At 34.0% G+C, this 16,347-nt stretch overlaps 1 protein-coding gene across 4 annotated transcripts in view; it reads right to left on the bottom strand.

The window, feature by feature from the left end:
* Positions 1 to 2,498: 2,498 nt before the first annotated feature.
* Positions 2,499 to 16,347, bottom strand: part of axed (BTB/POZ domain-containing protein axundead) — a 121,038-nt gene continuing 107,189 nt past the window's right edge. For all 4 annotated transcript variants that reach the window (XM_075305657.1, XM_075305655.1, XM_075305656.1 and 1 more), the window contains 3 exons: positions 9,293 to 9,974; positions 8,550 to 9,189; positions 2,499 to 3,739 (listed from right to left, as the gene is read on the bottom strand). In XM_075305657.1, coding sequence (XP_075161772.1) covers positions 3,516 to 3,739; positions 8,550 to 9,189; positions 9,293 to 9,802 — 1,374 coding nt within the window. In that variant the 5' untranslated portion in view covers positions 9,803 to 9,974 and the 3' untranslated portion in view covers positions 2,499 to 3,515. The remainder of the gene's footprint in view (positions 3,740 to 8,549; positions 9,190 to 9,292; positions 9,975 to 16,347) is intronic.

The raw sequence follows: 16,347 nt of genomic DNA, 5'->3' as shown, positions 1-16,347 counted from the left end.
GTATATATTAAACTACTACCTTGCAATTTAAAAGACGGTGTTAGGAAGTTTTAATATACCTTGCCATTGGCAAGTGATACCGCAACCCAAGTAATTCGATTGTGGATGACAGTCTTCAGTAGAAGTTTCTACGCAATTCATGATGGAGGGTACATAAGCTTCGGCCTGGCCGAACTTACGGCCGTATATACTTGTTTTTTCAATTGTATATTCTCTTTATCACTCTCTTTTCTCCGAATACACATTTTACAATAACTTAGACGCACAGAAAAAACATGTTTGGACATGGTTGCAGCATCCATTTAATGCTTATATAGAGCATGTAAAAACCCATGTATTTTATCTTTATGAAAATAATTTTCTAGCCGAGAAAAATGTATGCTGACAATAAACATGTAAATGGTTCTCAAATGCCGCAAACATGTTCCATCATTTAAATGATAGAATTTGAGACCATTACATGGTCGTGAAAATCATGTACCTGACCATTCAATTTTTTTGACTTTTTTGCAGGGAAAAAAGTATTTTTATAGGTTACGTACAGACATGTCTAGAACCATTACATGGCCGTAAAAACCATGTACATTGTTTTCGTGACCATTTATTATTATTTTCATTTTGCACGTCAGTACGGAATTACTGTGTTTTGTGTTAATTTATTTATTCAGAAGTGGCACGTGGTTTTATGTGAATACAAAGTGTAATTGAACAAATTTACCTGTTTTTGTTCTTCATTTTGATCATTTATTTTTATTTGCAGTTACATTATGTCTGCGTTGGTACATTTGATGGGCACGAAGTAAAGATGGAATGATTACTTATTTTTGAAATTGAACCAAAATAGGGTGTTTAAAAATATGTGATGTTTGCTTGCACGACATTATAAATACAAATAAACAATGAATTAGTTTATAAATAAATAAAAACAAATAAATAAAGTTAATTTTGTACTTTCTTTTCTCAAATGGCGTCCTTTTCTCGACGACGAAAAAGTTTTTTCATAAAGATCAAAACATTTTAGGTTGTGACCATGTTCTTTTAACTGGAAGAAAAACATTTGTGACGAATACCATAACATTTTAGATCGAATACCATAACATTCTGCTTTAAAAAAAAAGGTAACGACCGTTATGTGCAATTTGTAGTGTTTCTCTCGCGCTGAAGTTTTGTTCTCATTGAAGGTTCTCGAAGAAACTGTACTTCTATTTTAATTCGCAAAGAATTATTTTCGTCGGAGTGGTCGCAGTCAGTGCTTGTACCGTAAAGTTATAAGTCCCGTGGAAAGTGTTATTTTTCTTTTGAATAAATTAAATTATTATTAACATACAAGTAAGCTACCGTATTTCTTACAGCATTTAGGTTTGCTATTTATTTACAACTGTATATGTATTTTTGATAGTTTTAAGCCAACAATTCGTAATTTTTATCAGCCCCGTGGCTTCAGTCCCGTGGTTAAGTTATTAGCCACGGGACTGAATGAGTACCACGGGACTGATATTTTCATACAAAAAGTATGTATATGTATATTTAAACATATTTTTATACTTACACTGAAAAAACAGTGAACCCACCAGGAAGAAAAGTTTCGGTTAATTTTAGAAAATTTTTAATATTTGTAGAAAATTTTAACTAAACAGTATTACAAACGTTGGCATCACGCCGATGTCATAAAAATAAGTAAATATTTTTCGACAAATTCAAGAAAATTTATTAGACATAACTAAGTTTTTTCACTTGTTAAAGAAAATTTTGTAGTTTGAAGGAAAAACTTGGAGTTCAAAATTGCAAGAATGTCTTTAGTGATATACGAAGTTCATGATGGACGCATTTTTGGTAAAATTTACAAATTTAAAGAAATTCTGAACTATTTTGTGGAAGGTACGAATTTAGTTAATCATTATGCTTCATTTGAGTTTATTTTTTTCCTCGGTTTTAGTTAATTTAACTAACGTAAACAAAAAAATATTAGAGTAAAGAAAACTTTCTCCAAACATAATAATTCCATGAACTAAAATAAAGTTAAATTGGCTTTAGTGAAATAGAGAGTTCACTTTTTTTTGAGTGTATTTATTTTATAATGATAACTTTAATTAAAGCTTTCAAATGGCTCCAACAAAAACTGCAGCTGAAAAACGAAAAGTTAAGGCAGAGAATGATAGGCTACGTCCCGTGCTAATTCGATCAGTCCCGTGGAAAGTAAAACTCTTAAAAACAGCTAAAATTTAATGAAAAAGCAATATTTTTTGTTTTTATTTGATTATGAAGACTGTCCCATTTTTCTCAAAGCAAAGGAGCCATTTCAGATTATTCACCCATAAAAGAGTTTATTTTTCTGTGTAAAAAACTGATATAAATGCAACTAATTAGTATTTTACATTTATGTTTGCCATTTTCTTTTTGTCCAAATGCGAGTGATGATATTCTCGACACTTTTTAGTAATTGTCATTGGTAACACTGTTCGGATATCGTAGTACCAAGAATATAGAATAAAACGATGTTATTTGTGAAAGCTCAATAAGAATTTTATTTACAAAATATTTCATTGATTCATTGTATGTATGGTTGTATGTACTAGAACACTATAGTATTTTTAGGTAATTATGTAACTATTATTATTATATTATTAAATATATATACACTCACACACTTGCAATTCTTCTATTATAACAAAATGCCCTTCTCTTCGCAGAGCGTGTGTGTGGGTGTATGTGTCCGTGTATACATCGATATCAATTGTTGGCTTTGTGTGAGTATACAGATGGTTTGATATTTTCTATATTGCCCGGTATCTCTTACAAATGACAAAACCAAATTCGAAACAATGAAAACCTTTTTTTGCCATAAAAATTTGTTTATCTAAATAAAATTAATTTAACAACATAATCGGATAACAACAACAATATTTGCATAGCTAATTTTGTGTGAGGTTTATGTGTGCGAGTGTTTACCGATTAATTTTGGTTTGTTTTCTTCTTTGTACGCATATGTAAACATTTAATAATAAATTTGACTAGATAATAAACAATACCTAGAATAATGGAGGAACAGCGATAGGGAGTGATAGACGGAGTGAGAAAATTGTTATATTTAACTAAAACATATATAAATGCTTGTAAAATTCAATATAATTTCCATTTTCTACCATTGACTTCATTATCAGTAAATTTTGGAATCTTTAGATTGAGTAGCAATTTTTTGTGCTAACAATAAATAAAACTAGGCTATTGTACTACCCTTATTATTTAAAGATCGAGTGTTTGTGTGTATTCAGTTAGTTTCTTACTCGAAATACGCTTTTTCTGACATTAGACAATTTCTTCGAGGTCTGATCATAATTTGCTACGTTTTCAAAACGATTTAGACGTTTTCTCTCTCATTTTCACACAAGTGATTCGATACGCTAGCAATTATTTTAATTCTAAATTAATACAAATAAGAATAAACTAAAGATGTACGGATTGCAGAGCACGTTGGGGAATCATGGATTGATGTGGTTTTGGGGCTAGTATTATCCTCAATCAAAGATGCATGCAAATACCGCCAAACAATTCAGTCCGAAATTTTCCCAACATCCCTCCTCAGTGGAACCCTTCTCGGCTCTTCTCATTTTCTTGGGATAGTTCTTCGGGTTACTGCGATCACTTAGGTTAATTGGCATTTTAGCAAATTCCGGTCGGGGTGTACGAAACCTCTCCAATAATTGACTCTGCTCTGGTGTTAAATTCTTTAGTTTTTTACCTGTAATAGAAGTACAAAAAAAGTTTTTGAGTGAGTTTTTTTTTCATATGTTTCAGTGTAGAGACATAGACGACGAAAGGTATAGATGTCTTAAGGCCATTCACAGCGCTATAGTTTGTCTAGTTTGAGTTTGAGTTACTTGATTGCGCAATTGAGTGAAATGACTGCGTACTACAAATAAACAAACTCATTGTGAATTGTCAAAAGACGTCTATACCTTTCTTCGTCTATGGTAGAGATGTGTTTGAGACGAAATTGTTAATACATTAATGTTAAGTACAATGTTCATAAGCTGGTATAATATGTTTGGAACATAACATGTTGGCTGATAAGTCCCCGGTCTGACACATAGATGGCGTCGCTAGTATTAAATGCATATTATTTTTATGTAGTACCAACCTTCAAATGATTCGTGTCAAAATTTGACATCTGTAAGTCAATTAGTTTGTGAGATAGAGCGTCTTTTGTGAAGCAACTTTTGTTATTGTGAAAAAAAATGGAAAAAAGGAATTTCGTGTTTTGATAAAATACTGTTTTCTGAAGAGAAACAAGTATATACGGCCGTAAGTTCGGCCAGGCCGAAGCTTATGTACCCTCCATCATGGATTGCGTAGAAACTTCATCTAAACACTGTCATCCACAATCGAATTACTTAAGTTGCGGTTACGCTTGCCGATGGCAAGGTATCTTAAAACCTCCTAACACCATCTTCTAAATTGTATGTAAGTCCATATGTGGTATATATTAAATCAAAAAAGATCGATCCAATACGTATATAGTTCAGTTTGACAAAGTAGACATAACATTTTGACAAAATTTTCTACAGAAATAAAATTTTAACAAAATTTTCTATAGAAATAAAATGTTCACAAAATTTTCTATAGAAATAAAAATTTTGACAAAAATTTCTCTAGAAATAAAATTTTAACAAAATTTTCTATAGAAATAAACTTTTGACAACATTTTCTATAGAAATAAAATCTTGGTAGATTATTTTTGGCTCTAGTGGCAACCATGATTATGAACCGATATGGACCAATTTTTGTGTGATTGGACCAATTTTGGTATGGTTGTTAGCGACCATATACTAACACCACGTGCCTAATTTGAACCGGATCGGATGAATTTTGCTCCTCCAAGAGGCTCCGGAGGTCAAATCTGGAGAATGTTTTATATGGGGGCTATATATAATTATGGACCGATATGGACCAATTCTGGCACGGTTCTTAAAGATCATATACTAACACCATGTTCCAAATTATAACCGGATTGGATGAAATTTGCTTCTCTTGGAGACTTCGCAAGCCAAATATGGGGATCGGTTTAAATGGGGGCTATATATAATTATGAACCGATGTGGACCAATTTTTGCATGGTTGTTAGAGACCATATACCAATATCATGTACCAAATTTCAGCTGGATCGGATGAAATTTTCTTCTCTTTGAGGCTCCGCAAGCCAAATCTGGGGATCGGTTTATATGGGGGCTATATATAATTATAGACCGATGTAAACCAATTTTTGCACGGTTGTTAGAGACCATATACCAACACCATGTACCAAATTTCAGCCGGATCGGATGAAATTTGCTCCTCTTTGAGGCTTCGCAAGCCAAATCTGGGGATCGGTTTATATGGGGTCTATATATAATTATGGACCGATGTGGACCAATTTTTGCATGGTTATTAGAGACCATATACCAACACCATATACCAAATTTCAGCCGGATCGGATGAAATATGCTTCTGTTAGAGGCTCCACAAGCCAAATCTGAGGGTCCCTTTATATGGGGGCTATACGTAAAAGTGGACCAATATGGCCCATTTTCAATACCATCCGACCTACATCGATAACAACTACTTGTGCCAAGTTTCAAGTCGATAGCTTCTATCGTTCGGAAGTTAGCGTGATTTCAACAGAAGGACGGACGGACATGCTTAGATCGACTCAGAATTTCACCACGACCCAGAATATATATACTTTATGGGGTCTTAGAGCAATATTTCGATGTGTTACAAACGGAATGACAAAGTTAATATACCCCCATCCTATGATGGAGGGTATAAAAACAAGAATGCGACTCAAAAACGGTACTTCTAAGTCTAAACTAGTGAGACCTCGTTGTTAAAATTATATCTTGCGGACTGTTTGAGATATTCGCACACGCACGCGACATTTTTTGTTGAGGTTCACTAGTTCTATCCTGAAAAGCAAATTGGATCTTAATTGCGGAGTTGGGAGCTGAAACAAAATGCCATACACCCGAGGTGACCAGCCCACAGACCCATCAGCTTTCACACAAAGAAAAAGTGATTTTGATGTCTTTAGTCATTAAAAACTTGCAAAGTTAACTAAAAACGCGATTTGGAACCACTGTACATTGGCTCAAACATCGATTTGATGAGTCATCCGCTGAGTTGGCACCAGAGAATGAAGCCGCCGACCATTTTTTGCCAGTCGACGCCGCCGCCGAATATGTCTCGACTCAAATCCAAAGTAATCAAAAATATCGATTTAAATCAGAAAACTTTTTATTAAAATGTCGTATTTTTTCCAAAATTTTGAATACAACCAATCATATTTAATCTGCTATAATAATTTAGCAAAAATTTAGCTCAGAAAATTTTAACGAAAAGTAAATTTGTTTGTAAGATAGGTTGTACAACTAATCTCATTACCATTCGATTAACTTCTTCAAATTGATTTTATAATGGATAATTGTCCGCCGCCGAGTGAACAAATTTATATCGGCTCAGCCGTCAAGCCGCCGACGCCGGAGGCAAAAATTCAGTGTCCGCCGCCGCCGACAAAAATGGGTCGGCTTCATTGTCTGGTTGCCACCAAATGACTTATTTTCATTCCCGTAAGTAAAAAATTGGAAAAGCGATTTTGGTGTGTTGGAGATCTCAATCAGAGTGGTAAAAATGCTTCGACACGTGGTTCTAACTCGTGCAAGAGTGTATAGATCTTGATGGATAATTATTAATATTTGTTTTTGTTCTCTAATCCCGAAATATAAAAGGCAACCCTCGTATTCTTAAAAATTACTAAGTTCTATTGCAATAATTTGCCTGATCCTTCTGTTGTATACTAATAGTTGATAAGATAAACATATCAAAAAATGTCAATCACAGCAACATCAGTCTCTTCTATGCTGTAGTCTTGATTTTGACGAGATAACAACAATCCCAGTGAGACCTACACCCCAGGCAAAAATACTCCACTCCGGAACGAGAGGGACCGAGAGTGAAGCCCTTCGTAGGAAGGCAGTAACTTCAGTAGAACTGCGCCCACATGATGCTGAAGTTGTCATTATACACTCATAGAAAAATATCTGCTAATCATAGCAAACACCGCTATTTCTGCTGACATTGGTATTGAACAAGCCCACAAATTCGTTAATACAACGATCGTTAATACAACGATTGACGGAAATGTATCGGCGTTGTATTAACAAACTTTAATTAAGGAAGCCTACATTATAAAGGGTGATTTGTTAAGAGCTTGATAACTTTTTTAAAAAAAAAAACGCATAAAATTTGCAAAATCTCATCGGTTCTTTATTTGAAACGTTAGATTGGTCCATGACATTTACTTTTTGAAGATAATTTCATTTAAATGTTGACCGCGGCTGCGTCTTAGGTGGTCCATTCGGAAAGTCCAATTTTGGGCAACTTTTTCGAGCATTTCGGCCGGAATAGCCCGAATTTCTTCGGAAATGTTGTCTTCCAAAGCTGGAATAGTTGCTGGCTTATTTCTGTAGACTTTAGACTTGACGTAGCCCCACAAAAAATAGTCTAAAGGCGTCAAATCGCATGATCTTGGTGGCCAACTTACCGGTCCATTTCTTGAGATGAATTGTTCTCCGAAGTTTTCCCTCAAAATGACCATAGAATCGCGAGCTGTGTGGCATGTAGCGCCATCTTGTTGAAACCACATGTCAACCAAGTTCAGTTCTTCCATTTTTGGCAACAAAAAGTTTGTTAGCATCGAACGATAGCGATCGCCATTCACCGTAACGTTGCGTCCAACAGCATCTTTGAAAAAATACGGTCCAATGATTCCACCAGCGTACAAACCACACCAAACAGTGCATTTTTCGGGATGCATGGGCAGTTCTTGAACGGCTTCTGGTTGCTCTTCACTCCAAATGCGGCAATTTTGCTTATTTACGTAGCCATTCAACCAGAAATGAGCCTCATCGCTGAACAAAATTTGTCGATAAAAAAGCGGATTTTCTGCCACTGATTTTGGTAATAAAATTCAATGATTTGCAAGCGTTGCTCGTTAGTAAGTCTATTCATGATGAAATGTCAAGCATACTGAGCATCTTTCTCTTTGACACCATGTCTGAAATCCCACGTGATCTGTCAAATACTAATGCATGAAAATCCTAACCTCAAAAGAATCACCCTTTATGAAGTTATTCCCATTGCCATTTACCATATAGGAGTGTTATTGTTTACCAAAACACTGTTATTTTTTGGAATAAAACGCGACACATTGCGAAGTTTGCTATTGTTGATTATAATGTCTCACCAGGCAACGGTATAAAGTAATTCCGCGTAGTTGGCTTTTCCCAATATTATTGTCAATGGTAAATTAATTTCAGTTTCAGAAAACCATTCCTCACTTTTTTTTCTCAGTGTTTCGTCGCGATTTATCTTGTGGTAAGACTTTTCCATAAATGAGCCTAATCAAATGGGGTCTTTCGGTGTCGGTTATCCGTGCAGTCTCTCGACTGTTGTATGAAACCCAAGATTTAAATTTCCTGTTAATCATTTTAATAGAACAACTCAAGAATAGTTACCTTCTATGGCATCTCCAACTAATGAAGTCTCTGTGGGATTCAATAGTTCGACCCGATCGCATGCCTTTCGGAATTCCGATGCAGTCATCAAACAATAGCGGGGCGTTAAACACAATGGACCCAAGACACGACAGCGATTCTCCGCTGTGGCATCCAATTTTTTCCGCTTACACTCCGCTATACTCCAGTCGGCCAGGCAGGTGAAGAGTGTCAGTTCAGAACTCAATTGCAGGGCATCGCGTTTCGCTATCATCTCCAACTCCTCAAAACGCAATTCAGTCATTTCCTGTTTGCTGAGTATCAATTCGGCATGCATATCGATCAGTTGTAGGGCATTATTCAACAGCGCCACCCCATAGTCTTCAGTTGTGAAGGGCTTCGGATTTGGGGCAGGTGGGGTATTGCTTGTTGTTGTGCTCGCACCGGGATTGGAATTCCCACTGGTGCTAGAGTTAGCCACAGCCTGCTGATGAGCCTTGCGTTTACTCTTCTTCGAGGCCAACTCCTGTGTGGTTATAACTGAGCCAAACTGATGGGGATTGGAAGTCGTGATGCCCTGATAGAACCATAGGGCACGGAATACATCGATCACAGTCGCACTGCATAGTTGCAAATCCAATTCTCGGATACAGTGAATAATCTAAGCGTTCGATAGAGATGGAATAGAGGGAAAAGAAAATCTCATAGTGTTCAGAATCAGTTTGCTAATTGGGATTATTAAGTGACAATGCAATAGGACATACCAAATCGGGACAATTGTATCGATCAGCCAATTCAAGTATTTTCAATATGTGCAAATGATCACGATATTTGACAAATTTAGTTTCCAAAAATCGTATGACAAGTTCGAAATCATGTTTATCTACATTTGAGATCTGAAAATGATTATCACCTTTGCGTCCACTATTCGGGCCGGCGTGAATGAGTTTGGCCAATTCCACACTGTTTTCCAATACGGCCTTGCGTTCGCATCGTATCATGTAGCGATCATCTCCGTTGACCACGATGAAATCAATGTAGGGACATGGTATTATTGGTACACCGGTCGAAACATTTGTATGGGCCCGCATGAAGAAAGGTGGAGCTGTGGGTGTATAGGCCATGGTTCGACTGGTATTGCTGCCCAGACCAGTAATGTTATCCGCATCACTATCTGTGCTTCCTTTACCTTTGCCACCGGACGTGGTCTTACTGCTATTGCTACTATCGGGGTCATGGTGACCACTTGAACTTAGACCAAAAGGCAAGACCATCTCTATGCTTTGGTGGAACAGGACTTGCAAATAGCCTGGTATTCAACTTTCGTTGATATTGTTGTCGTAACTTCTCCTTGTTTTGTTTTGAGGAACTGCTTTCTCTCCAAAACCAAAATTGCTTCAAAATTTTCTCAACATCATCATCAGAGGCAGTGATAATCGTTGGAGTCTGAAAGTAAAATTGAAAAAGTCTATATTAGAGGTCTAGCATGTAATTGGCCTTCAAGAATTTTTTTAAAGGTTAAAATACCTGATACCCTGAAGTTTTGCCAATAAAATGTGCAACAAAATGCGCAACATTTACTTAAAATTACATGCCTCAATAAAATTCAACTCGAATAAACTCTCAACACGCGATGATTAACAGCAGTCACTCCACACCTTTTATAAATTGGAGTGTGTTGAATGACTCAGTTTATTATTCTGCAACATACCTGAATCCTATATGGTTTAACTAAAGGGTGATTCTTTTGAGGTTAGGATTTTCATGCATTAGTATTTGACAGATCACGTGGGATTTCAGACATGGTGTCAAAGAGAAAGATGCTCAGTATGCTTTGACATTTCATCATGAATAGACTTACTAACGAGCAACGCTTGCAAATCATTGAATTTTATTACCAAAATCAGTGTTCGGTTCGAAATGTGTTTATCGACAAATTTTGTTCAGCGATGAGGCTCATTTCTGGTTGAATGGCTACGTAAATAAGCAAAATTGCCGCATTTGGAGTGAAGAGCAACCAGAAGCCGTTCAAGAACTGCCCATGCATCCCGAAAAATGCACTGTTTGGTGTGGTTTGTACGCTGGTGGAATCATTGGACCGTATTTTTTCAATGATGCTGTTGGACGCAACGTTACGGTGAATGGCGATCGCTATCGTTCGATGCTAACAAACTTTTTGTTGCCAAAAATGGAAGAACTGAACTTGGTTGACATGTGGTTTCAACAAGATGGCGCTACATGCCACACAGCTCGCGATTCTATGGCCATTTTGAGGGAAAACTTCGGAGAACAATTCATCTCAAGAAATGGACCGGTAAGTTGGCCACCAAGATCATGCGATTTGACGCCTTTAGACTATTTTTTGTGGGGCTACGTCAAGTCTAAAGTCTACAGAAATAAGCCAGCAACTATTCCAGCTTTGGAAGACAACATTTCCGAAGAAATTCGGGCTATTCCGGCCGAAATGCTCGAAAAAGTTGCCCAAAATTGGACTTTCCGAATGGACCACCTAAGACGCAGCCGCGGTCAACATTTAAATGAAATTATCTTCAAAAAGTAAATGTCATGGACCAATCTAACGTTTCAAATAAAGAACCGATGAGATTTTGCAAATTGTATGCGTTTTTTTTAAAAAAAAAGTTATCAAGCTCTTAACAAATCACCCTTTACAAGCAAAAAAAAAACAAAAAAAACAACACACAGAAAAAAGGTGTCTTGTAAATTTAAGGACCATCTTAGCTTTCGCATAGTTGAACTATGAAATTTACTGTAATATAGTTCATTTTTCGTAACCACAACGAAAATTAACTTAGCTAAAGCAAAACTTATAAAAATTCAGTAAATGATTTTTAGTTCACTAACTACGAAATGGGAAGGATTTTTCCTTAAATAAATTTCCAACACAGTAGTTAATGCATCGTTGATTCTATTATAAAAATACATGGGCAATATAAAAATCTTACTACGAAATGTGGACAATTTACTAAGAAAAAATTTTGTATGGAAAAAAATTTTTGTAGTAAAAATTAACTTAACGACATTACCGATTCGTACGATGGCTACCTACAGATTATTTCCCTTTTTATTATATGTTGGAGTGTTTTTGTTATTGCGTCATTTATGCTGTTGTTGGTTGTTTTGATTCTAGAGACAATGGAATGTTCCTTGTGTGTTGTTGGTATCTTTTGTGGTGAGAGCTGTTTTCTTGCAATAGGGAGATCAGAAAGGGATCGTGTGTGTGTGTTGTTTTTCTTTACGACAGGTATGTATCGTTTATGACTATTTGTGTCTTTGAGTCAGTGTTGCCAGGTTGGGGGTTTCCCCCCAAATTTAGGGGATTTTTAACCGTTTGGGGGGATTTTTAGGGGTAACTTTTATTTGGGGGTTTTTTTAGGGGCAAAAAATATTTAACATCCAATAAAGTGAAACAATTCTCAACCAAATTCGGAAAACATACGAGGGAGATCAGCACAAATCCCACGATATAAGCAAGTATGCATTAGGGCAGCTTTCGCTACTCTTTTCAAGTGCTTCCTTTGAAAGGGCATTTCTAATATTCGACACGGTTAAAAACAAATTAAGAAACCGTATCTTAACTTTAACAACTGAAAGCATTTTAAGAGTTAAATATTCCTTACATTATTCCTTAAATTCCTTACACTTACAAGTGAAACGATTGAATTATTTACTTCCAACAAATCATACAATGCAAAGGGAGCACATTTAAACATTTTTAATGCATATACTGAATTTAACTTTTGTTGATTTGATTTTGAATTAATGTCCCAGCAAAAAAAGCGTCGCCAAAAAAGTAGTGAAAATGTTCTTTTTGGATCCGGAAGTGGAGCAAAATTGGCGCAGAAGCGATGAATTTAACATGGGCTTGTCATAGGACAGATGTCCACCATTTCAACAGCCCTTGCACTGAATTTGAATCATTTTTAGGGTGTGATCTGAATTCAGTGTTTTGGATGTGCATTAAAAAATTTTGTGGTATTTTGCCAAATAAATAATTTTTATTATTTTTTATGATTTCTAATACATTCTAAAGCTTGTCTGAAACGTTTGGATTCATCATTTTTACCGATAAAATTTGAATAATTTGTTCCATTTTATTAATTTTTACCCTGTTTTTAATCTATTTGAAACAAAATAAGTTAAAATAACCCATTAAAAATATGAAAAACCGCACCAAACATTCATTTTTGAAAGTGCTTTTAATGTTATGCCTTTAGAAGAACTTCCAAATTTGTTTGCTGGGTGTGAATTGAAACATTTATTCATTGAATTATTTTCTCCTATCTGATTTTTTAATTGATATACATATTATATTTTTAGATATTTTTTTTTTTTGTAAAATTGAATTTTTGATGTGCATTACTATAGTATTAATTTTTACAAATTTGGGAAGCCCATTTTTACCTATTTGCATTACTAAAAAATTTTTAGGGGTTTTTGAAAAAAAAATTGGTACAATTTGGGGGTTTTTTACTTAAGATTTGGGGGGAAGATTCCAAAATCACCTGGCAACACTGCTTTGAGTTTTATTGCTGCATTCAGTTCTGTTGATGCATTTATGAAGTGCACATGTGGATTTAATTTTGCAAAATTGTACGTGCGGTATTGGTGTTTATTAATGAAAATACATTTATTTCGAAGCATTTTAGAAACTGAGAAGTGAATGATGTGATGTAAGAGAAATCAAAAACGCTTTTTATTGATGAAAACAAATAACAGATTAAGGAACTGTATATTTCTGTTAATAGTTTAAAATTAGTGCGGACTTTTAATTGATTTACATAAAAAATATACAACATGAGTGGTAATAGGATGATCAATAGTTATTCTACATCTGGATAACAGGTTGGAGATGCAACCATTTTTTTGAATCTATATTTTTTATGTTGCGGCAATTCCTACAGGTGAGTACTAAGTTCGAGTTTAGCCGCTAAAATTAAAAATAAATCACTAAGAAAAATATAAAATTATACGTCTTCGATACAAATTTAAATATAACTTGATGGAGAATATCCCAAACCAAGTTTTTGATAAAGATTATTTTTGTATAATGGATTATTAAATAAAACTTATCATGAAAATTGCGATTTTAGCCTCTAAACTCGAACTTAATATCTACCTTAAATACTAAATGATATACTGACAAGTGGAAATTATGTCTAATTTTATAATATTTTTTATTTCAAATATATTCTGAGAATAATTTCAAAAATGTACCTACTGGATGGATTTTTCATTGTGGTAAGTTTTTCTATAAACGGTATTTTGTCCATTTTTAATAAAACCAAAATTTCAATTTATTAAAAATAATTATTTTCAATTTAAGGTAGGCAGGTCTTGCAATGGTATTTTTTTTTTTTTTTTTGAATAATCTTACTGTTTAATGCTAACTAAGCTGATATCCTTATTGGCTCTAGGAAATACTCTTGAAAACCGTTCAATATGAACGATAGAATTTGATAATATTTTTCTTATATGTTGTATATATTAATCCAGCGCGATTCAATAAATGGTAAAAGTAACTGTATTTTTAGTAAATGTCGCACTAATAGATTTTCCTAGCCGTTATTTTCTAATTAAATAGTGTTATTTTCTAATTAAATAGTTACTTTATATATCAGAGTCGTAGAAGATGTTGCTTCTTCACTTTGTACTCTGTTCTAAATGTAAACAAACTTCTTCAATAACGTTTTTCACAAAAACACCAAAAAATGACTTAAAAAGTATTGTAAGAAAATTAGCTTGAGTTGAATGTGGGTTATTTTATGTTTATGGTATGAACCTTTTTGCTATGTTTAAATGAATTATATTTCAATAAATTGGAAATAAATGTTTTTGTTTTATTTGAAAAAGTGTGCTCTATTCTTTTCGTATGTGCTCTTTTTATAAGCTGAATGTGCTCTTTTTGCCTCTTCAAAATCTGGCATCCCTATGCTTATACGACAAATCCGCCCAACAAAAGTTAGCCAAAATCGATGAAATTGGACAACAATTCAATGAATATAGCAACTTATGCCACATATATCATGGAAATTTAAATGAATTAGTTTAGTCCTAATAACATAGAATACTACTCTTTTGAAGAAGCAATTACTAACTACCGACAAGTAACTGCATCCAACGTACGAATAAAAATATTTCCTTTATTGTATGTATATCATAAGCTATAGTTTTGTGTAATATAATAATAATTTTTTGAACTAAAATACTGGTGGTTACAGAAAATTGACTTGTTTTGTACGAAAAATTTCTTAGTTGTATACAGGCTTGTTGTACCTTTGATTCCTCAATTTCTCTACTTTTTTGAAAATTATACTGACAAACAGTTTTTTTCAAACCTATTTCTTAATACAGGTTTCCCAAAAAATTTTTCATTTTTCCGGATAGCAGGAATATTTTGAATGAGTTTAAGTATATTCTTCCCACAGCATAGTAATAATGAACTAAAATACGATGCAATACATGAACTAATTTATAAGAAAATCATGAACTTATCTAGATGAAAAAATCTTTGGCGCCAAATTATGGTCATTCTTACTATGGGTTAGTTCATTTTTTATAAAAAATAGTAAACTTTTTTTCGGTGCATAATTCTTCCCCCTCGGTTTATTGCAGTTATGAATATATCGAATAAATTCTGAATTCCTATTGTGAGATCTCAAATTTATATAGACGTTAATATTTTCCAGTTTATTTCAAAACTTTTGTCTTAACTTTGAACATAGCTTTTAATATTTTTATGGATGTCTAATATTCACTCCCAAACGAACGCCACTCGCTTTTCGCTTTAAAAAAAGTTTATTTGGCGGAAAAGTATAAAATATTATAGAATGAACACCCAAATACCATACGTATCGTTTTAGCCATCAATGCGCAAGCAACACATACAGTCAAGCAATTCCATTTATACACTCAAAAAAAAGTGAACCCTATATTTCACTAAAGCTGATTTTATTCTCTTTTAGTTCATGGAATTATTACGTTTTAAGAAAGTTTCCATGCCATTAACAATTTTTTGCGTACGTAAGTTAACTTAACTAAAGCAGAAGAAAAAATTATACACAATTGAAGTATAAAGATTAACTAAATTCGTGTCTCCCACAAAATAGTTCAGAATTCCTTAATATTTGTAAATTTTATCAATAATGCGTCCATCATGAACTTCGTATGGCACTAAAGACATTTTTGCAATTTTGAACTCCAATTTTTTCCTTCAAACTACGAAATTTTCTTTAATAAGTGAAAAATAATAATTTTGTCTGATAAATCTTCTCAAATTTGTCGAAAAATTTTTACTTGTTTTTGCGAAATCGGAGCGACATCTGCGTTTATAATACTGTTTAGTTAAAATTTTCTACAATTAATCAAATTTTTCAACAATTAACTAAAATTTTCTTTCCTGGTGGGTTCACTGTTTTTTCAGTGTAGGCCAGATTGCACACGCATCGAAAAAACATGTTTGGAAATGGTTGCCGAAACCATTTAATGCTTATCTAGAACATGTAATTGTTATGAAAACCATGTATTTTGTCATTGTGAAAAGAATTGTATAGCCGAGAAAAATTTATGCTAGCAATAACCCTTAAATGGTTCTCAAGTCTATCATTTAAATGATAGAATTTGATACCATTCAGTTTTTTTTCTTACTTTGTTTTCAGGGAAAGAAGTTTTTTATAGGTTACGTATAGATATGTCTATAGTACCATTACATGGTCATAAAGACCATGTACATGTTTTTCGTGACCATTTAATTTTTTAACTTTTTTGCAGCGAAAAGAATTTTATAAAAACTTTGAGCATG

The sequence above is a fragment of the Haematobia irritans genome, chromosome 4 (assembly GCF_050003625.1).
Source record: "Haematobia irritans isolate KBUSLIRL chromosome 4, ASM5000362v1, whole genome shotgun sequence".
In the NCBI taxonomy this organism is placed as follows: domain Eukaryota; kingdom Metazoa; phylum Arthropoda; class Insecta; order Diptera; family Muscidae; genus Haematobia; species Haematobia irritans.
The sequence above is the reverse complement of the archived record's forward strand: the minus strand, read 5'-3'. Positions and strand labels throughout refer to the sequence as shown.